The 21,794-nt window shown below is 35.9% G+C and overlaps 2 protein-coding genes across 4 annotated transcripts in view; both read left to right on the forward strand.

Moving 5' to 3' along the window:
- Nucleotides 1–11,685, forward strand: part of LOC117333571 (protein phosphatase 1F-like) — a 38,572-nt gene extending 26,887 nt beyond the window's left edge. The window contains exons 2-8 of one of the 3 annotated variants that reach the window (XR_004533932.1): nt 3,723–3,889; nt 4,191–4,390; nt 4,641–4,829; nt 5,481–5,624; nt 6,204–6,297; nt 8,576–10,278; nt 10,342–11,685. Coding sequence is in view for 1 of the 3 variants with exons in the window: in XM_033892921.1 (XP_033748812.1) it covers nt 3,723–3,889; nt 4,191–4,390; nt 4,641–4,829; nt 5,481–5,624; nt 6,204–6,297; nt 8,576–9,762 (1,981 nt within the window). In the remaining 2 variants the exon portion in view is untranslated. Of the gene's footprint in view, nt 1–3,722; nt 3,890–4,190; nt 4,391–4,640; nt 4,830–5,480; nt 5,625–6,203; nt 6,298–8,575 lie in introns of all 3 variants that reach the window. The other 2 variants (XR_004533933.1, XM_033892921.1) reach the window with 2 other exon arrangements.
- Nucleotides 11,686–16,263: 4,578 nt separating this feature from the next.
- LOC117333574 (coagulation factor V-like) lies at nt 16,264–21,315 on the forward strand. The gene is made up of 3 exons (XM_033892928.1): nt 16,264–17,422; nt 17,463–17,505; nt 17,849–21,315. The coding sequence occupies exons 1-3, from the start codon at nt 17,409–17,411 to the stop codon at nt 18,938–18,940; spliced, it is 1,149 nt and encodes a 382-aa protein (XP_033748819.1). The 5' UTR covers nt 16,264–17,408; the 3' UTR covers nt 18,941–21,315.
- Nucleotides 21,316–21,794: the final 479 nt, after the last annotated feature.

Below are 21,794 nucleotides of genomic sequence, written 5' to 3' on the forward strand. Positions count from 1 at the left end.
GGCACCTATTTGTAAATGTGGCACCTATTTGTAAATGTGGCACCTATTTGTAAATGTGGCACCTATATGTAAATGTGGTACCTATTTGTAAATGTGGTACCTATTTGTAAATGTGGTACCTATTTGTAAACGTGGTACCTATTTGTAAATGTGGCACCTATTAGTAAATGTGGTACCTATTTGTAAATGTGGCACCTATTTGTAAATGTGGTACCTATATGTAAATGTGGTACCTATTTGTAAATGTGGCACCTATTTGTAAATGTGGTACCTATTTGTAAATGTGGCACCTATTTGTAAATGTGGCACCTATTTGTAAATGTGGCACCTATATGTAAATGTGGTACCTATTTGTAAATGTGGTACCTATTTGTAAATGTGGCACCTATTAGTAAATGTGGTACCTATTTGTAAATGTGGCACCTATTTGTAAATGTGGCACCTATTTGTAAATGTGGTACCTATTTGCATCTGGAAGCTGAAGTTGACAAATTGATGTATGAATATGAAGAGTATGCACACTTTACTTTGTAGTATTATAACATATGCTCCTTGTGTAAACAGTTAATTTACATGTGAATTCTCTATCTAGTGGATAACATGCCTGATTCCTGTTGATTTCTAGCCAGAGTATAAACAGTTCATCTGAATGTAGTCACAAGTAAGCTAGCAATACACTGGTAAATGTATATTGTCATTTCGTGTGGTAAAAATATGCTAGGGTCTGTGATAGGTGAAGTGTTTGTAGAGCATCATTGTCAGGAAGTTAAGATCATCGTCTGTTCTGTGATAGGTCAGTTGGTACAGCATTGTTGTCAGGAAGTTAAGATCACCGACTGTTCTGTGATAGGTCAGTTGGTACAGCATTGTTGTCAGGAAGTTAAGATCATCGACTGTTCTGTGATAGGTCAGTTGGTAGGGCATTGTTGTCAGGAAGTTAAGATCACCAACTGTTCTGTGATAGGTCAGTTGGTACAGCATTGTTGTCAGGAAGTTAAGATCACCGACTGTTCTGTGATAGGTCAGTTGGTACAGCATTGTTGTCAGGAAGTTAAGATCACCAACTGTTCTGTGATAGGTCAGTTGGTACAGCATTGTTGTCAGGAAGTTAAGATCACCAACTGTTCTGTGATAGGTCAGTTGGTAGAGCATTGTTGTCAGGAAGTTAAGATCACCGACTGTTCTGTACTGTTGCTGGTGCCCTTGGGAACATTTTACCACAATTGCTCTGAAAGCAAATGATGGTCCTTTTGTATATTTTTCAGTGAGATAGCCACCAACTACTACAAGGATACCATGCATCAAAATTGTGGTAGCTTGAGTTTCCACGAGTCGATCAACCCAGTAAAAAATAAACATGATAGAATAGTTTTGGTGATAAACCCAGGAAACAAACAAGCCTGATAGAAAAGTTTTGGTCAGAAAGGCCTGCTGTTTCTCTGGGTCAGAAAGGCCTGCTGTATCTCTTGGTCAGAAAGGCCTGCTGTATCTCTTGGTCAGAAAGGCCTGCTGTATCACTTGGTCAGAGAGGCCTGCTGTATCTCTTGGTCAGAGAGGCCTGCTGTATCTCTTGGTCAGAGAGGCCTGCTGTATCTCTTGGTCAGAAAGGCCTGCTGTATCACTTGGTCAGAGAGGCCTGCTGTATCTCTTGGTCAGAAAGGCCTGCTGTTTCTCTGGGTCAGAAAGGCCTGCTGTATCTCTTGGTCAGAAAGGCCTGCTGTATCTCTTGGTCAGAAAGACCTGCTGTATTTCTTGGTAAAAAAGACCTGCTGTATCTCTTGGTCAGAAAGGCCTGCTGTATCTCTTGGTCAGAAAGGCTTCCTGTATCTCGCTGCTTGTGTATCTACACAAGAGGTCCCTATATGGGGACCCCCTTTAACTGTGTAGAAGGATATTAATTAGTTTGAGCTATGGGGCAGCATCCATCTTCATACAACCTGTGCGGTTTTGACTATACAATAAACAAAACTTCTGATTTTAGATCATGCCTGTTTAATTCAAATGTTACCTTAGGCAGACATATCTGTGCTATCATTGACTGTCAATTATGTTTGACACAATCAAGACATTTAGTTTTAATCTCTTAATTTAATATTATTGTAATGTAAGGAGATAGTGATGAGTGTTTTCTGTCGACTCATTATTTCAATATATTTTTATATACACTGTATATAAAAACATTTCTCATGCAGTATTCTAGGTAAATGAAATCTTTATACATTATTAAGTGACATCAATCAAAACAGACAGTGTTTATGTGGATATGTTGTAGATCCTGTGTGTTTGATGCAGGTCTTTTGTAACACATTGTACATAGATTCAATGCATTTTAAATCAGAGACCTGCAGAAAATTCAGGTCATTAAATTACCCCAAAAAAAAGAAGAAAGTCAGATGACACTGTAGGTTGATTTAAAAACTTCCTGGTTTGGCAAATCAAGTCGTTTGTATTTAGTTTCATGTGTGTAAATCCTTAATTATATAACCAACAATGTGTCATTGGGTTCCCTCTCTAATTCACTGTCAACACTATAAATAGGACCGTTTCTAGTAATGTAATATTACTGTACGCTGTTCAACATGTCCCTGTGTTGAACCTCATAGGTCGTTCTTACTACAATCCATTGATTTTAGGCTGTGGATAAGTACACATTTAAAGATTAATTTTCAAGGCTATAACTATATGTAGGAAACAACATATTCTCTGTTGTTAATTATATGGTAACTCTATTAACACTGAAGCCTCCAAATTCTCTATAGATTTCTTTGGCTTAATTAATGATTCAGGTAATTTCAATTTCATTTTTTTTTTTTAATTTTTGAAGTATATATATAAAATGTAAGTACGAATGTATTTTTTTGTGTGGAAATAATTTGAAGTAGTCTTCTTGAACCTGAGGGTATAATTATATTTCAATCTGAAAAATTTAACATAAAATGTTAATTATTGATTGGCATTAAATGAAGCTAACAGACAGGGAGATTATCTGTCCACAGTTGTTGTGGTCTAGACCTAAGTAAACAATACCTCCCAGGCTACCAGTGTTGACAATGTATTCGGTATTGTAAAAATATCATTTTAAAATGAATGGCTTCAATACATTGTTTGTAAATAGTTCCAATTGTGACATTGTCTGGGGGTGACACCAACGGTTATATCTGATGTACTACATGGTAACATTAAACCAATCATGTACATGTGTAGCCAAGCATGTTTAACTGTTTCCTTTTGTAAATATATATAGTGTTACTATTAAAATAATAATTATACCTCACAAAACCTAATAAATAAGTTTTAATTCATCATATAAGATCCTAGCAAAGGTTTTAAGTGAATTTTGTCAAAAATACAAGTTCATTTTCGATAATTCAATACCAAATGTTTGATAACATACATTGTAGATAAGAAAATCACATGGATATTTAGGAATTTTAGAGCTAAAGTTTGTTGTATGAGAATTAAATTTACTAAAGGATCGACATCACTCCAAATGTAGCCTCCCCAGTTTTGTTCCCCATCAGTACACCACTGTTAATTCATTAGTTAGATGATGACACCAGTTTGAACAGGTTTTAAACACTGTAATGATAGATATACTATAAATGTATTTAACAGATAATGAAGATGATCCCACTGACTGATGGCTGCCATGATCTCGCTGGTGTATCTTGTTTTGTTTCTTACAAAAAATCATTTTGTAAATTGTTTGCTTGTTTTTACAGAAAATGCCCCCCAACTCTAGCGGCTGCCTTGGGCCGGGCTGTCGTGGAACAGATTCTCCAGTCTGACCTGACAGAGTATGAGGAGGAGGTGTCCAGCACAGGTAACGGACGTGGCGATGAAAACAACGGGGAGACAACTCCAATAATAAAGAAGGACCATACAAGAGGTTTGTACACAGTTGTAGGTAAAAATGTTCTGTACTCGGTAATAAGTTAAGTCATTTCTGTATCCTCTTCATTGAGGGAAAATTCGAATCATCTTTAACACGCAGCACCTGATCATGAGTGTCCATGATCATGTGTGTATTTTACTTGATGGACGAAAGTATATGTAAAACTGTATTTTCAAATCATTTGAATATTAAATCTTAAGGATTCCATATTTTGTCTGTTTGTTGGTGATAATTTTTATAACAAAATGTCGTGACTTGTTGACCTAATTCTACTCGATTGTTTTCTCTATTACAGTCCTTGAAGCTCAGGTTCTGTGTACACATGTTATTGAAGTACTTCATGATATCTGCAAAAACTGGCGTCAAGGTCTGCCCCAGTTGTCTCCCCCTTCCAAAGTTTCCAAATCCTACCTCTATGAAATTAAGAATACTCGACGAAAAATGGAAGATCGTCATGTGATATTACCTGACCTCAATTCTTTGTTTAATTTGAAGGTAAGATTATAGAACAAGCAAATATGCCTAACAAGGGATATCACCATATGTGGAAGTTTTACCCCAGGAAACTTTTACCCTCTGATAAAAACTATGTTTTTAAAGGTTTAAAATCTTTCCTGATACTATGTAAGATGTTTACATTAGGGAGTAGTAAACTACATCGTTAAGCTTACAGTCAGATCTGTAGTATGTATGTTTAGTGTACACCTTGAGTAAGATTTTAACATTATCTAACATTGACCCACAGGACCAGCCTCCACAGTCGTATTACGCAGTTTTTGATGGCCATGCTGGGGTGGAAGCTGCCACATATGCAGCCACACACTTACATTGCCATCTTGCCAGCTGTGAAGATTTCCAAAAGAAACCTGCGGATGCCCTCAAATATGCTTACAAAGTTACTGATGATAGGTACCTACAGAAGGCAGAGAGGGAGGTAAGTTGTGTATCATGTTGGTATATATATGGTAGATATATAGAACAGGCGGAGAGGGAGATATATATATGGTAGATATATAAAACTGGCTGAGAGGGAGGTATATATATGGTAGATATATAGAACAGGCGGAGAGGGAGGTAAGTTGTGTATATGGCAGATATATAGAACTGGCTGAGAGGGAGGTATATATATGGTAGATATATAGAACTGGCTGAGAGGGAGGTATATATATGGTAGATATATAGACCAGGCGGAGAGGGAGATAATTTGTGTATAATGTTGGTATATATATGGCAGATATATAGAACAGGCAGAGAGGGAGAGGTCCTAGAGATTTTATGACAAGTATATTTGATTTGATACAAGTTTTGAGTTATTGAAATATAATTTAAGATACTACATTTATGAAAGGCAATAAGCCAGTGCTTTTGATAAGCCTCAGACCTCCACCTGTATTTGTAGGGTCATGTCCAGTAATAAGCCAACACTGACTATAAACATTATGGCATATAGGAATAAGGACTTGACCCCTGGATTTACTGCTGGATAAAGTGACAGATTGTTGTAATGTTGACACAAATGTTTCATAATTAAAATATGTGGAACTCTGATAGAAAGTAATTGATTATGAATATGTGGTCGTTACAGAAACTGAAGAGTGGGTCTACAGGTGTGTCCATCCTGATCAGGGAAAACAAATTACATGTGGCCTGGCTCGGCGACTCACAGACCATGCTGGTGAGGAACGGGGAGGCTGTGGTATTGATGGACCCACACAAACCAGAGAGAGAGGTAACGACCAGTTTATAGTAACAGTGATGAAGTGTTCGAGTGGAAACCTGCAAAATTGGGCTCTGACAGGATACAGGGCAAACAGTATTGTACAACACACGGTCTTGCTTTTGGAAAAAAATGTTTATTGGTTCATAATTAATGATTGATCGGAGACTTTTGTCCTTGATCAAGGACACTTTAGTGTGTAACATGCAACCTACTAATGAATTATCTGTTTGAATGCCTGATAGATCAGGTATATGTAAAGTCCTTGTTAGATATCATGATTGCCTGACAATGAGCCTAAATCTGGGTGAGATATGCTGATTTAATTCTCCATGCCTACCCATTTCTTGCTTTGGAGTCATAGAAGAAATATTTTGGGATATTCATTGGAATGTGATTTAGGAAAGCTTCAAAATATTGATTGTAAGTCAGTAAAATATTGCCAACATATTAACTCACACTCTGACCCCCGCAAAGAAAACATCCTGGGATATGTTTAGTTGTAGAAAACATCCTGGGATATGTTTAGTTGTAGAAAACATCCTGGGATATGTTTAGTTGTTGTGGATCTAACCTAATTACCTATTGCAGGATGAGCGCAATCGGATAGAGGCCGCTGGTGGCTGTGTGTTGTTTATGGGGACGTGGCGAGTCAATGGGAATCTGGCTGTATCACGAGCCATAGGTAATACTACCCCTGTGAAATCAACGCCATCCACAACCGTCTGGCCTAACATATCCCAGAGACGTCATGGGTCTACGCTGCTTACAATTTAAACTGATATTTAATGTTTTGTTTTCCAACATGGCAAATGTTCTTTTTCATCAACATCAATATTTGGTCTCAGAAAATACATAATGAATTATAAAATTTTGATTGTAGATTTATTGTAATTAGAAAATGGAAATGAAGCATTGTGTTATGGATTGGCGAAAACCCATGGCGTTTCAGTGAATATTTGGACCAGGTTTGTGGGTTGTGTATAAGTAGTTACCTTGTGTATCTGTATGTAACTTGTAATTACAGGATGAGACTCGCAGAATTGAGGAAGCTGGAGGATATGTACACAGTGTACGAGGGATTTGGAGAGTTAACCTCATCCTTTCTGTTTCCAGGGCGATCGGTAAACATGGCTGCAGACTTGTAGAATATAATGCTTTGTAAAAAAAAAAAAAGCTTTTGGTTTGTGACAAAATTAAGAGTGTGTTTATTATGTTAATAAATTTAGCCTGAAAATCAACACTAAAATCAGGGAATAACTAAGGTAGAAGTAATGTAATATGCCAGTAGGGCCTCTTGTTAAGTACAGGTATCTACTATCTAGGTATTGTATTAAATTATTAAACCTCATATCAAAATGATAGGAAATCATCTAAAAAAATACACTCTTAATAAGTCTGTTTGTTAAATATTAATACATGCTTTGATTTCAGCCATTTGTTTTTGTTGTGTACACATTTGCAGTGACTTCTATTTTCTCGGAGAAAGTAATTGAATACAGCATTATAAGGTGCTGATTATTGAATACAGCATTTTAAGGTGCAGATTTTCTATTCAAATCGCCCTGCGTCCGTGGTCTGGTTCGTCTGTCCCTCCTTTAATAATTCTTGTTATCATTATTTCTCAGGCAGTACTGAAGGGATCCTTCTCAAATTTCATATGTAGGTTCCCCTTTGTCCGTAGTTATGCATATTGCATTTTGGGACCAATCGGAAAACAACATGGCCGACAAGCAGCCATCTTTGATTTTGACAATTGAAATTTGTTATCGCTATTTCTCAGAAAGTACAGAAGGAATCTTTTTTGAAATTTTCATATGTAGGTTTCCTTTGGTCCTTAATTGTGCATATTGCATTTTGAGACCGACCAGAAAACAACATGGCTGACCGGCAGCCATCTTTGATTTTGTCAATTGCAAGTTGCTCCTGCTATATCGTGTTATATAGAGTTATTAAATTTTTTTTAAAAAGTGAGAAATAAAGGAATAGATCAGTCTTTCATTAAACTGATATGGATCATTCAGTGGTGGGCGCCAAGATCCCTCTGGGATCTCTTGTTGAATACAGCATTTCAAGATGACAATTATTAAATACAGCATAATAAGGTGCAGATTATTGGCTTTGCACTGATTTCTTCACATCTGTCTGCTAAGGACAAATAATCAATCATGCTTATCACTTAATTATGTTGAATTTTTGAAATGTTTAACAATATTTTTCATTTGCTGTGCTTTTGAGTTTTCTTTTGTTGTGATTATAATATACCACCTTACAGATATGTATATAAGTATGTCAGCTATGTACATGTGATTATAATATACCACCTTACAGATATGTATATAAGTATGTCAGCTATGTACATGTGATTATAATACACCACCTTACAGTTATGTATATAAGTATGTCAGCTATGTACATGTGATTATAATACACCACCTTACAGATATGTATATAAGTATGTCAGCTATGTACATGTGATTATAATATACCACCTTACAGATATGTATATAAGCTTGTCAGCTATGTATTGAATATCAAAGATTGGCAGTAGTCAACTCTTATTTGTTATGGTATCTTGAACTCTCAAGTGGACTAGATTAAGGGTATCCTGGGAAACTGTCCAGAAATTTTTGGTAAAAAAGTAAAACTGTTTGACATGTTCTAAAGGAAACACTGACATGGATTATCATTGAGGTGTTATTGGTAGCGTATATCAATTGGATCCAACACCACATCAAAAAGATCTTATTGAATTGTAGAGGTAGGGAATATATGATATATTCAATTCAATTAGACCTGCTGTTAACATGTTTTATTTTGTAAAAGAAAACCCCAACAATTACTAAAATATGGATATGTCACAAGAGATCTGCCACCAACACATCAGATGTCAGTATTTATACTAATTGACTGTGTTGTAATTATTTTCTATTCCAAAAACTAATGAGGTTATTTTTTCACAGGTGATGCTGCCCATAAAAAGTTCATTATCAGTGATGCTGACACGTCCAGTGTTTCCCTGGATGGAACTGAAGACTACATAGTATTAGCTTGTGATGGACTCTGGGACATACTGACACCAAACGCTGTTCCTAAACTAGTATATGATTATCTCCAAGAATCCAAGGGAGATAAGTCTGGTGTGGCACAGAAACTTGTGACTTGGGCGAAAGAAAATGGATCTACAGATAATATAACTGTCATTGTTGTTTTTCTCAGGGATGAAATTGCAGAACCACATGTGACACAAATGTTTAAATTTGGCCAATCAGAATCTCAGGGAAATGATGATTTTGAACAAGATGAGAGCGCGAAGGGAGGTAACTCTCCAAGTCAAAATAACAATACTTCAAACCATAATGACTTGTCTGGTGGAACTTCAAACGGAAACACAGATGGTGTTGATTTATCACAAGAAGGAAACAAAGAGTCCCCTGAAAAACTAGACAATGATGAGTTTAGTATACAAAAGGTTCTGAGTGAGACTACTGACTCTGTCAACAGTCATTTTCCACTACCCAAAGACCATATCCTACGTAAAGATGCAGTGTTTATAGTGGAGCATCCAAAAACTGTCAAAGCCCCTAAACCAGAGGATGTACGATCAGCGAGTATGCCTGATAGGATATCAGAAAAACATTCATTTTCCAATCAGTACATTCCGGACATAAACCATGCAGCTGTTGAGTTGCGGACACTTCCACACTGGGAGATCCACGATCCTCTGTCCCACCGTGAACCATTGTCTAAGGAGGGAGTAGATCACCGCCAGTATCGTCACCTACCTCTTTCCCATCGGGAACCTCTTGTGCACCACCAAGAACTCGAACCCCTGAGAGACTTGAGACTAAAGATCAAGAAAAAGGCAAAAAAACTAAAGAAGGAGCACTCTAACAAAGACTCCACATTAAACGCATTAAAGAGAGTGAGCAAACGTCACAATAACTCAGATCCAATAATCTGGGCATTTACAGGCAAGAGTCGTGCCCCCTTACCAAACTACAAACTTAACTTGACCAAATCAACACAGTTTTCTTCTCCAAAACGAGTTGCCTTAGCAACTGTTTACCCAAACTCATCCTCACAGGAATCACAGATAGTTACAATCAACCTCTGTGACCAACCATGCGTCAGATTTCCTTGTAGATAAAATGTTACGATCTAAACCTCATACTTTAGACACAATAAGAAACAGGGAGAACATTCCTAACCCTGTATTTGATCTTCCTCTGTCAACCTTTACAAACTCAGCCTCCCAAACAAGCACTACCTCAATCGCCCAGAACCCGATGTCCTTGCTTGCGGGCAAGACCAATAATGTAACAAGCGAAGATGCTCTCAAAGCAAAGAACTTTCACACGTCATGGCGACCACGTAAGACATCAAAGCATCATAACAGTGCCTTTTGTGATGTTCCTCCTACACCATTAAGTAATGTAAAGATTCTTCCCAGTCTTGATGACTGAACGCATGCCGTGGTGCCGTACGCCTTACCTACAAATTCACTTATCTGACACGGGTCATGTTTCCAGGTGTATTTATCATAGTTGCCATTAGTATCATAGAGTTAGTTAATGTCCTTGAAAGCTCATACAGATGTATTGATAATGGTATACTACATTAATTGGTATGCATGGTTACATTTTATAAACATTGATGTCCCAGGGTTAACAACAGCCAATAAGACACCAAGTTTACCTTTGTAGGTGTGGCTTGTTGCCATGGCCAGGTTAACAACAGCCAATAAGACACCAAGTTTACCTTTGTAGGTGTGGCTTGTTGCCATGGCCAGGTTAACAACAGCCAATAAGACACCAAGTTTACCTTTGTAGGTGTGGCTTGTTGCCATGGCCAGGTTAACAACAGCCAATAAGACACCAAGTTTACCTTTGTAGGTGTGGCTTGTCATGGCCAGTTTAATAACAGCCAATGGGATGACGTGAAAGAAGTAGCCATGTGATTGTTGAGGGCTGCCTGAAGAACAGGTTGAAGACCTTGGTGTGACATTTGTCGTCCATTTGTCTGCCTTTCTTTTTTTGTTTTTTTGTTTTTGTTTTGAACAATTTGGATAACTTTTTAAGTCACGGTGCTCAAATTTGTTAAAATGTTTGATTAATTTCTCCTGAATAACTCAGGGTCATGATATTGGGACTGTAGAGCAATGGTATAAACAGCTACTGCATTTGTTAGAATCAATGACCTTGACCCACTTTCACATTCAAAGGGGTCAAAATCTGTAAACTTCTTCAGCCATGAAACCTTCATTTGTGATATATATCACAAGGAGACAATTACAAACATACAGCAGCCTCCTAACACGTACACTTCATACATCTCACACACAGAAGAGGTCATCCTTACATGACCTTACGTGACCTTAGCTGTTGATAGGACATTAAACAATACTAAACCAAACCTTACAACTTCCAAGTCCTAGAGTCATGATATTGGGTCAGTAGTATTCTTTTCAAGGTCACAGAATTAGGGTTTTACTCTGTTTAAAGTTTGAAAAGGAGGTGAGTGGTATAGGCCCATCGGGCCTTTTGATAAACATGATTGCTTCCATATGCAATGTATAATTTTTATAACAACTTTCATGTATTGTACACAAAGATGCTGCCTGCTAGTTCTAAGATAATTATAGTAAAGTTAGGGCCCTAATTAATTCCATAAGCTGATATGTGTATTAATGAAATCAGTACCTATGGTAATTTGATTTTTAACACATTTTTATCACAATTTTTCCTTCCTTTATTTTTGCAATCATCAATTTGACAATGTATGTGTGGTTTTGGGTAATGTATATTGCCATTTGTACTACACAGCGATAACTTCCCAGCATTGATATGTCACACAGAGTGCTTTATATGAATAATTCTTCCTTCTACTTTAAATATTTTATAAGCATTGTATTCCTGTTGATATGTAATGTATGATAAGTTATAACTGCAATAATTTGTACCACTATCTATTGTGTACTTCCTCGATAATCAGTGTATATTTAGCCACAACATGTCTTATATTTCCTTTGTTTGATTTTGTTAATTGAACTAAATACATTGCAATAATTTAGTGATTAACTTCATGTTTTTACTTGTGACAATTTTCCTGTTTTCTATTTTTGATATCATTTTGATAGACAACACTGCAGTGTATGGCATACGGCTTTACCTCGTCCATATGTTAGCTGAGAGAATTTCTAGCATTCACTGTTTCTTGTACATGTGTAGGATTATACAACTGTGAACAGTAAAATATACTACAGTCCAGTCTGTATTTAAAAGAGTATTTTGTAAATAATAAATTGTTTTTAGGAGGTCTTATCAATATAATGGGAGGTCACGCTAGTAGATTTTACTGTAGTTATGCCGTAGAAATTTTATACGTCTTGTACATAATATAATCTCAGAATACAGTATAGTATAATAGGAATGATACCTTACAACTGTCTATATGCACCTGTACAGTTATAGAGGTTAGTAGGGCAGTAATTACACCTTTTACACCTGTCTATATACACCTGTATATTTAAAGAGGTTAGTAGGGCAGTAATTACACCTTTTACACCTGTCTATATACACCTGTACAGTTATAGAGGTTAATAGGGCAGTAATTACACCTTTTACACCTGTCTATATTACACCTGTACAGTTATAGAGGTTAATAGGGCAGTAATTACACCTTTTACACCCGTCTATATACACCTGTATAGTTATAGAGGTTAATAGGGCAGTAATTACACCTTTTACACCTGTCTATATACACCTGTACAGTTATAGAGGTTAATAGGGCAGTAATTACACCTTTTACACCTGTCTATATACACCTGTACATTTAAAGAAGTTAATAGGGCAGTAATTACACCTTTTACACCTGTCTACATACACCTGTACATTTATAGAGGTTAATAGGGCAGTAATTACACCTTTTACACCTGTCTATATACACCTGTACAGTTATAGAGGTTAGTAGGGCAGTAATTACACCTAACACCTATCTATATACACCTGTACATTTATAGAGGTTAGTAGGGCAGTAATTACACCTTTTACACCTGTCTACATACACCTGTACATTTATAGAGGTTAGTAGGGCAGTAACTACACCTTTTACACCTGTCTATATTACACCTGTATATTTATAGAGGTTAGTAGGGCAGTAATTACTCCTAACACCTGTCTATATACACCTGTACAGTTAAAGAGGTTAGTAGGGCAGTAATTACACCTTATACACCTGTACACATACACCTGTACATTTATAGAGGTTAGTAGGGCAGTAATTACACCTTATACACCTGTACACATACACCAGTACATTTATAGAGGTTAGTAGGGCAGTAATTACACCTTTTACACCTGTCTATGTTACACCTGTATATTTATAGAGGTTAGTAGGGCAGTAATTACACCTTTTACACCTGTCTATATTACACCTGTACATTTATAGAGGTTAGTAGGGCAGTAATTACACCTTTTACACCTGTCTATATTACACCTGTATATTTATAGAGGTAAGTAGGGCAGTAATTACTCCTAACACCTGTCTATATACACCTGTACATTTATAGAGGATTGTAAGGCAGTAATTATACATTTTACACCTGTACACATTTATAGAGGACTATAAGACAATACTTACACCTTATACCTGTCCATGTACACCTGTCTATTTACACCTGTAGAGTTACAGAACTATAAGAACACCTTACTGCTTTTCTGGATATACATCTGTAATTTATAGAACAGGGAAACATAGGGCAACAAGTATGCCTCTCATTGTTATATTAATAGAACTGTATATTATTATAATAATGGTACCCAGTAAATAAAAACAATATGTTAGAGAAAACTTCTGTAAAATATACAATTATTCAAATCTTAATACTCGCTGTAAGCAGACTTAATTTAGTGCATTGACATTTTAACATATTTCCACATTTCAACAGGAAGTTGCTTTGATATATTGTGGTGTTTGAATACTTTTTTAACAGAGACGATATATAGAAAGTTAATTAGAGCAGTCATAATTTAGTCTAAGAGAGATGTATGATGTTGGTATCATTTTGACATACTGAAAGTTGTTCATTTTGGTGGACTCCAATTTTAGTGTATAACCCAAACAGAATAGCACCATAATGAACTGACACACAAAACTTGCCATGGAAGACAGTATACTGAAACTACAGTTATAACTAGTGGAATACTGTCCGAAAGGCTGATATAACGACTACAATGTAAACAGTACATACTGAGGTGTTTAGACAGATTTTACTGTACACAGAGCTAGCAGTATGGAGAGTGTGGTCCCGATTATATAATGATAATTATGTAGGTAGATTATAGCAGTTTGTTGTACGGTACAATTATCATTATATAATGATAATTATGTAGTTACATTATAGTAGTTTGTTGTACGGTACAATTATCATTATATAATGATAATTATGTAGGTATATTACAGCAGTTTGTTGTACGGTACAATTATCATTATGTAGTTAAGATTGTAGCAGTTTGTTGTACGGTACAATTTTTAGCCCACCATCATCAGATGGTGGGCTATTTAAATCGCCCTGCGTCCGTGGTCCGTCGTCCGTCCGTCCGTCCGTCCCTCCGTCCGTCCCTCCGTCCGTCCGTAAACAATTCTTGTTATCGCTAATCCTCAGAAAGTACTGAAGGGATCTTTCTCAAATTTCATATGTAGGTTCCTCTTGGTGCCTAGTTATGCATATTGCATTTTGAGACCAATCGGAAAACAACATGGCCGACAGGCAGCCATCTTGGATTTTGACAATTGAAGTTTGTTATCGCTATTTCTCAGAAAGTACTGAAGGGATCTTTCTCAAATTTCACATGTAGGTTCCCCTTGGTGCCTAGTTATGCATATTGCATTTTGAGACCAATCGGAAAACAACATGGCCGCCAGGCAGCCATCTTGGATTTTGACAATTGAAGTTTGTTATCGCTATTTCTGAGAAAGTACTGAAGGGATCTTTCTCAAATTTCATATGTAGGTTCCCCTTGGTGCCTAGTTATGCATATTGCATTTTGAGACCAATCGGAAAACAACATGGCCGACAGGCAGCCATCTTGGATTTTGACAATTGAAGTTCGTTATCGCTATTTCTGAGAAAGTTATGAAGGGATCTTTCTCAAATTTCATATGTAGGTTCCCCTTGGTGCCTAGTTATGCATATTGCATTTTGAGACCAATCGGTAAGCAACATGGCCGACAGGCAGCCATCTTGGATTTTGACAATTGAAGTTTGTTATCGCTATTTCTCAGAAAGTACTGAATGGATCTTTCTCAAATTTCACATGTAGGTTTCCCTTGGTGCCTAGTTATGCATATTGCATTTTGAGACCAATCGGAAAACAACATGGCCGACAGGCAGCCATCTTGGATTTTGACAATTGAAGTTTGTTATCGCTATTTCTCAGAAAGTAATGAAGGGATCTTTCTCAAATTTCACATGTAGGTTCCCCTTGGTGCCTAGTTATGCATATTGCATTTTGAGACCAATCGGAAAACAACATGGCCGCCAGGCAGCCATCTTGGATTTTGACAATTGAAGTTTGTTATCGCTATTTCTCAGAAAGTACTGAAGGGATCTTTCTCAAATTTCACATGTAGGTTCCCCTTGGTGCCTAGTTATGCATATTGCATTTTGAGACCAATCGGAAAACAACATGGCCGCCAGGCAGCCATCTTGGATTTTGACAATTGAAGTTTGTTATCGCTATTTCTGAGAAAGCACTGAAGGGATCTTTCTCAAATTTCACATGTAGGTTCCCCTTGGTGCCTAGTTATGCATATTGCATTTTGAGACCAATCGGAAAACAACATGGCCGACAGGCAGCCATCTTGGATATTGATAATTGAAGTTTGTTAACGCCATTTCTCAGAAAGTAATGAAGGGATCTTTCCCAAATTTTATATGTAGGTTCCCCTCGGGGACATTTTGAGACCAATCAGAAAACAACATGGCCGACAGGCAGCCATCTTGGATTTTGACAATTGAAGTTTGTTATCGCTATTTCTGAGAAAGTACTGAAGGGATCTTTCTCAAATTTCATATGTAGGTTCCCCTTGCTGCCTAGTTATGCATATTGCATTTGAGACCAATCGGAAAACAACATGGTCGACAGGCGGCCATCTTGGATTTTGACAATTGAAGTTTGTTATCGCTATTTCTCAGAAAGCACTGAAGGGATCTTTCTCAAATTTCATATGTAGGTTTTCTTGGTGCCTAGTTATGCATATTGCATTTTGAGACCAATCGGAAAACAACATGGCCAACAGGCAGCCATCTTGGATATTGACAATTGAAGTTTGTTATCGCTATTTCTCAGAAAGTACTGAAGGAATCTTCCTCAAATTTCATATGTAGGTTTCCCTCAGTGCCTAGTTATGCATATTGGGACCAATCCGAAAACAACATGGCCGACAGACAGCCATTATCCTAAATCTTAAATTCTATATATAATAGGTTCCCCTGGTTTGAAAAGTACTAGCTATAGAGGGCTGTTTCTGAATTTACACAGATTAGTAAGACTTAGAGGAAGGGAAAAGTAGAGAAAAGATCAATCTGACATGGAACCTATAAAGATCATTCAATGGTGGGCGCCAAGATCCCTCTGGGATCTCTTGTTTTATTGAACAATTTGTTAATTCATGTACTACTATATATCACCTACATTTTAACTACAACTTTGGCGAAAGACAAAATAATTTGGAGAAAACTCATATTTAGAAGAGGTGGTCATGGTCTGAGGAGAGGGTGTTATAAATGTAATATAAAAATAGTAAAACTTAATGGTGTTCATGATTTTGAAAATTAAATAAAAAATAAATAAATAAATTGAACAGGTGCTTCAGGTAATGTATTGACTTTGTTAAAAAAAAAGATAACACAAACATGTATGTTTTAAGTCAAGGAAATATTCAAATGAAAGAAGTTTTAAGATTTCCCCTCCTAAGAAAATATTAATTGATTTAAATTATGAAAATATGTGTAATTAAGTGATAAATATTTTTTTACAAAATTTGAGGTCTGTCTTTATGTATTAAATAACATTATATTTAAGTTGTACAATAACTGTCGGTGATTTATGGTAGTACTGTGTGGTTTGTCACACCTAGCAACAGAAGGCAGCATGTTTCCCTATTGTTTTTACAGATGTTGATATTAACATGTATTGTGATAATGTTATAAGGATGTTTGTACCCCTGTGTACAGGTGAACTTTGTTACAATGTCTCCAGTTATATATCACAAAAATGCTGATATATTAATGGTTTACAAGAATTAATATGAAAATGGATAAGAGCACCTTTCAATATAGTGATGGTAAGTAAAGAAGTTTTACTGATCCAGTGTCTATATATCTGTAATGTTCGTGTTCAAATTTGTCTGGTTTTTTTCAGGACTATACATTAAAGACATTGTTAAAAAACTATAATTATTTGAAAATGAAATTATTAAAAGCATAAAATTGTTGAAAGAAAAAAATGTGTTCACCAAATGTGGCAGGCTCAGGTGTATAGTACCTATCTGTTATATAGATATTTTTTTCTATTATCTTCTTCAAAATAATATCATAGATGTATAATTTTTAAATGTGTGTTTGGCAAGTTCCTTTGATAGGCAGTTAAGTTTCATGTACAAATGTATATCTTTCTTTCTTTTAATATTATTTTTTTAGTATTAATGAAATTATCGTTTGATTTATTGTTGTATTTCAGTCTAAGTTTCAGTATTAAGTTGGAAAGATAGTCTACAAATAGTCACAGCTTTATGTTGTCACCAAAGTACAGTCACACCATCTTACAACTTTACGTTGTCACCAAAGTACAGTCACACCATCTTACTCACAGCTTTACGTTGTCACCAAATTACAGTCACACCATCTTACAGTCACACCATCTTACAACTTTACGTTGTCACCAAAGTACAGTCACACCATCTTACAGCTTTACGTTGTCACCAAAGTACAGTCACACCATCTTACTTACAGCTTTACGTTGTCACCAAAGTACAGTCACACCATCTTACAGCTTTACGTCGTACCAAAGTACAGTCACACCATCTTACAGCTTTACGTTGTCACCAAAGTACAGTCACACCATCTTACAGCTTTATGTTGTCACCAAAGTACAGTTGCACCATCTTACTCACAGCTTTACGTTGTCACCAAAGTACAGTCACACCATCTTACAGCTTTACGTTGTCACCAAAGTACAGTCACACCATCTTACTCACAGCTTTACGTTGTCACCAAAGTACAGTCACACCATCTTACAGCTTTACGTTGTCACCAAATTAGGTCACACCATCTTACACACAGCGTTACGTTGTCACCAAAGTACAGTCACACCATCTTACTCACAGCTTTACGTTGTCACCAAAGTACAGTCACACCATCTTACAGCTTTATGTTGTCACCAAAGTACAGTCACACCATCTTACAACTTTACGTTGTCACCAAAGTACAGTCACACCATCTTACTCACAGCTTTACGTTGTCACCAAAGTACAGTCACACCATCTTACACACAGCGTTACGTCGTCACCAAAGTACAGTCACACCATCTTACTCACAGCTTTACGTTGTCACCAAAGTACAGTCACACTGTCTTACAGCTTTATGTTGTCACCAAAGTACAGTCACACCATCTTACAACTTTACGTTGTCACCAAAGTACAGTCACACCATCTTACTCACAGCTTTACGTTGTCACCAAAGTACAGTCACACCATCTTACTCACAGCTTTACGTCGTCACCAAAGTACAGTCACACCATCTTACTCACAGCTTTACGTCGTCACCAAAGTACAGTCACACCATCTTACTCACAGCTTTACGTCGTCACCAAAGTACAGTCACACCATCTTACAGCTTTACGTCTCACCAAAGTACAGTCACACCATCTTACAGCTTTACGTTGTCACCAAAGTACAGTCACACCATCTTACAGCTTTACGTCGTCACCAAAGTAGTCACACCATCTTACTCACAGCTTTACGTTGTCACCAAAGTACAGTCACACCATCTTACAACTTTGCGTTGTCACCAAAGTACAGTCACACCATCTTACTCACAGCTTTACGTCGTACCAAAGTACAGTCACACCATCTTACAGCTTTATGTTGTCACCAAAGTACAGTTGCACCATCTTACTCACAGCTTTACGTTGTCACCAAAGTACAGTCACACCATCTTACAGCTTTACGTTGTCACCAAAGTACAGTCACACCATCTTACTCACAGCTTTACGTTGTCACCAAAGTACAGTCACACCATCTTAGGGTCAAGGTCAAATGTTTGACATTGTATTGTTGAGGTGAGAATGACTCTGAAGTCAATGTTTACTTTGGAAGTTTGATGTCAGGAATAAGCATTATAAATCACAGCATTATTAGTTGATATTTACTCAGATTTTTAAACACTTTGATAATTGTTGTAATAGTATGTTTTTAATATCTGTAATGACAATATAGTAACATAGTGTACACTCTGATAATGATAAAACCACAGACAGGAGAAATACTGTTGGATGTCTGTAAATTAACCGGTATATGTTACAATGATAAAACCACAGACAGGAGAAATACTGTTGGATGTCTGTATTAACCTGGAACCTTGTGGGAGAATTCTCATAGTTTCTTTTCTTCAACACCAATCCAAAAATATGTTAAGAATAAAAAAAATAATATAAATACTGTTTGTTGATTGGACATCTTTATAATTACTTGTAAATAAAGTTATTTTAAAGGCGTAGATCAATAATAGATGTTCCATTTTTTCACCAAAAAGTGTCACAAATTAATATGTTCTACATTGGAGGAAATAAAGAAAGCTTTGTTGCTTGGTTCTTATGATAATTTCATTTACAAAGTAAAATCATTTCCGTTCGATACTGTATCTGTATACAAATACAAAATGTAGCCGATTATTTAATGAATGCATATCACATGTATGACCGACCTTAAGTGTTAACCCCTTGTTTCTACATTTGTTTTGAAAACCTTATTTGTTTTGTTTTAAAACCTTTGTTTCCCTAATGTTATTGTTGTTGTTGTCAACTTCGTGTTCAGTTGTGTGTATATTGTATTGTTATCTAGTTTAGTCAACTGTGTCAATATTATCAAACAGATTATGTATAACACGTAATTCACCAAGATTTCTTTGAATAATATCTTTTCATCAAGCCGAAGAAATAACCCGATATAATGTTTTTGATTTCATGTGTCTGAACTCTAACATTTTATCTATTAAGTTATATTAATTTTTTTTTTTTTTTTTTTTTTATTTTTCCTGATTTTGATATTGTTTAAATGTAGAATAATGGTCTTATTTCCTTTGCTTGATGAATTGAAAAACTAATGCATTTATATTAATTTTGTATTTTACAATACTCCTTTGCACATCCATATCATATGTATAACTAGATTTTGATACACAATATAACTTACCTCATTATTATATATCAAGTGTTACCGAATCATGTGTTATAACGTTCAGTAATCTGAGATGCTCCTCAAGGCCTGGTCTGGCCTCAGTTTCTTGAGGGAGAGGGAGAAAAATAGGGCTTTCTAAAAGTCAGTTTTTGCCATAGAATTTTTATGAAGTCCTTGAAACAAAGTTTGGGTACTTCCTGGTTTTTCACACTTCTATATTATTTTTATACCATCATTGAATTGCTTTGACACAGCTTACATCAATTATTGATGAGCCATTAATGAATACATGCACAACTCCTTCTTTCTATATGATATCCAAGATGGCCACCCTGGTGTATTATGGTTAACATTTTGTCTGGATACCATATTTGTTTGTTGTAGAATACTGGAGTTGTAACTGTCAAGTAATGAATTCAAATTTAACAAGACCTTGTATTAATAACAAAATTGATATGTTACTAATAAATATTCATGTGTTTCAGTAACAAAATCTATGTTACTTATAAATATTCATGTTTTAGTAACAATATGAATATGTCATTAATAAATATTCATAAACCTTGATTCCAAACTATAAACCTGGCAATAGATACATTTATTGTATGTTGTAATGGCGGTTTTGTGGCGGTAACTTACTTTTCTTGATCCATCTTGGGTTAAGGGGACTTCATGCAAGAATTTTTGTTACAATTATATCTTGTTGGTGTTGAATTCACTTCATTTGGGAAAAAAATGCATATATTATATTTTAATGTTTTCAAGATATCTCAACTGTAATTTCTATGAACAATATCAAATGAAACCTGGGGTCTGAGTAAAATGAACTTTGAACATGGATTTAAAAAAAAAAAAAAATCACCTGCAAATTGTTTAAAATCAAAGAAATTATATAATATATATTTAAAGTATACTTATGTTTTATTTATAGTTGTCAATTAACCTGGTATTTATAAATCTAATTGAGAGATAAGTAAAACACTCGACATTGTAACCTCTGTCAAGTTTAAAATGGAATTAATAATCTACCAGAAGAAAACTTTTTTTTGTGTAAATGATTGAAGTGATTCACCGACTAGATTTGATGATAATTAAGTACTTTGCTGAACATCACAATTTGAGATAGCGGGCCACATGATGTTCACCATGTCTTCCACAGAAATAATTTCCCTACATCAAGAAAAAATGTTGAGTAATGTGATTACACAATAATGTGAATAAAAATGATATTTATACTCTGAAAGTTTGACTTTGTTGTGTTTATTGATAAATTAATGATGTAAAATAAGGATTTCTGTTTTGTATAATGATACTATGATGAAATAACAGTCAATTTTTCATCCAAGATTATTACCGTAGGTAGTCCAGAGATTTTAACAATATTGAAGAATCAGCATTATTGAACTCCATCATGAACAAATGAGTATCCCCCTTCCCTTCAAAAGGAGTTGGACCTGAGGGCTGTCAATATTTTCTTGTTGTGGTTCCACCTCTCAACATCCAGAGGACAATAGCCTTTATATGTTCGATATCCTCTTTCTGAGACAGAGATGGACCTCCAGGCAAAGAGCCAATCGATGCAGTATTAGTGTGTAATAATTCCTCTACATTTTGAAAGGTGGTGCATTTTTCTGTAGACAAGCAATCTCATTTTGGTTTTGTCCACAGACGGTACCCTCTGCCACCTTTCAGGGCTCCCAACTTCAGGAATTATTGCCTTGT

The sequence above is a fragment of the Pecten maximus genome, chromosome 8 (assembly GCF_902652985.1).
Source record: "Pecten maximus chromosome 8, xPecMax1.1, whole genome shotgun sequence".
Lineage (NCBI taxonomy): Eukaryota > Metazoa > Mollusca > Bivalvia > Pectinida > Pectinidae > Pecten > Pecten maximus.

Coding starts and splice junctions, on each gene's coding strand:
- LOC117333574 (XM_033892928.1), top strand. Junction 17,506..17,848: donor CAGCTTTACGTTGTCACCAA/ATTACAGTCACA, acceptor CGTTGTCACCAA/AGTACAGTCACACCATCTTA.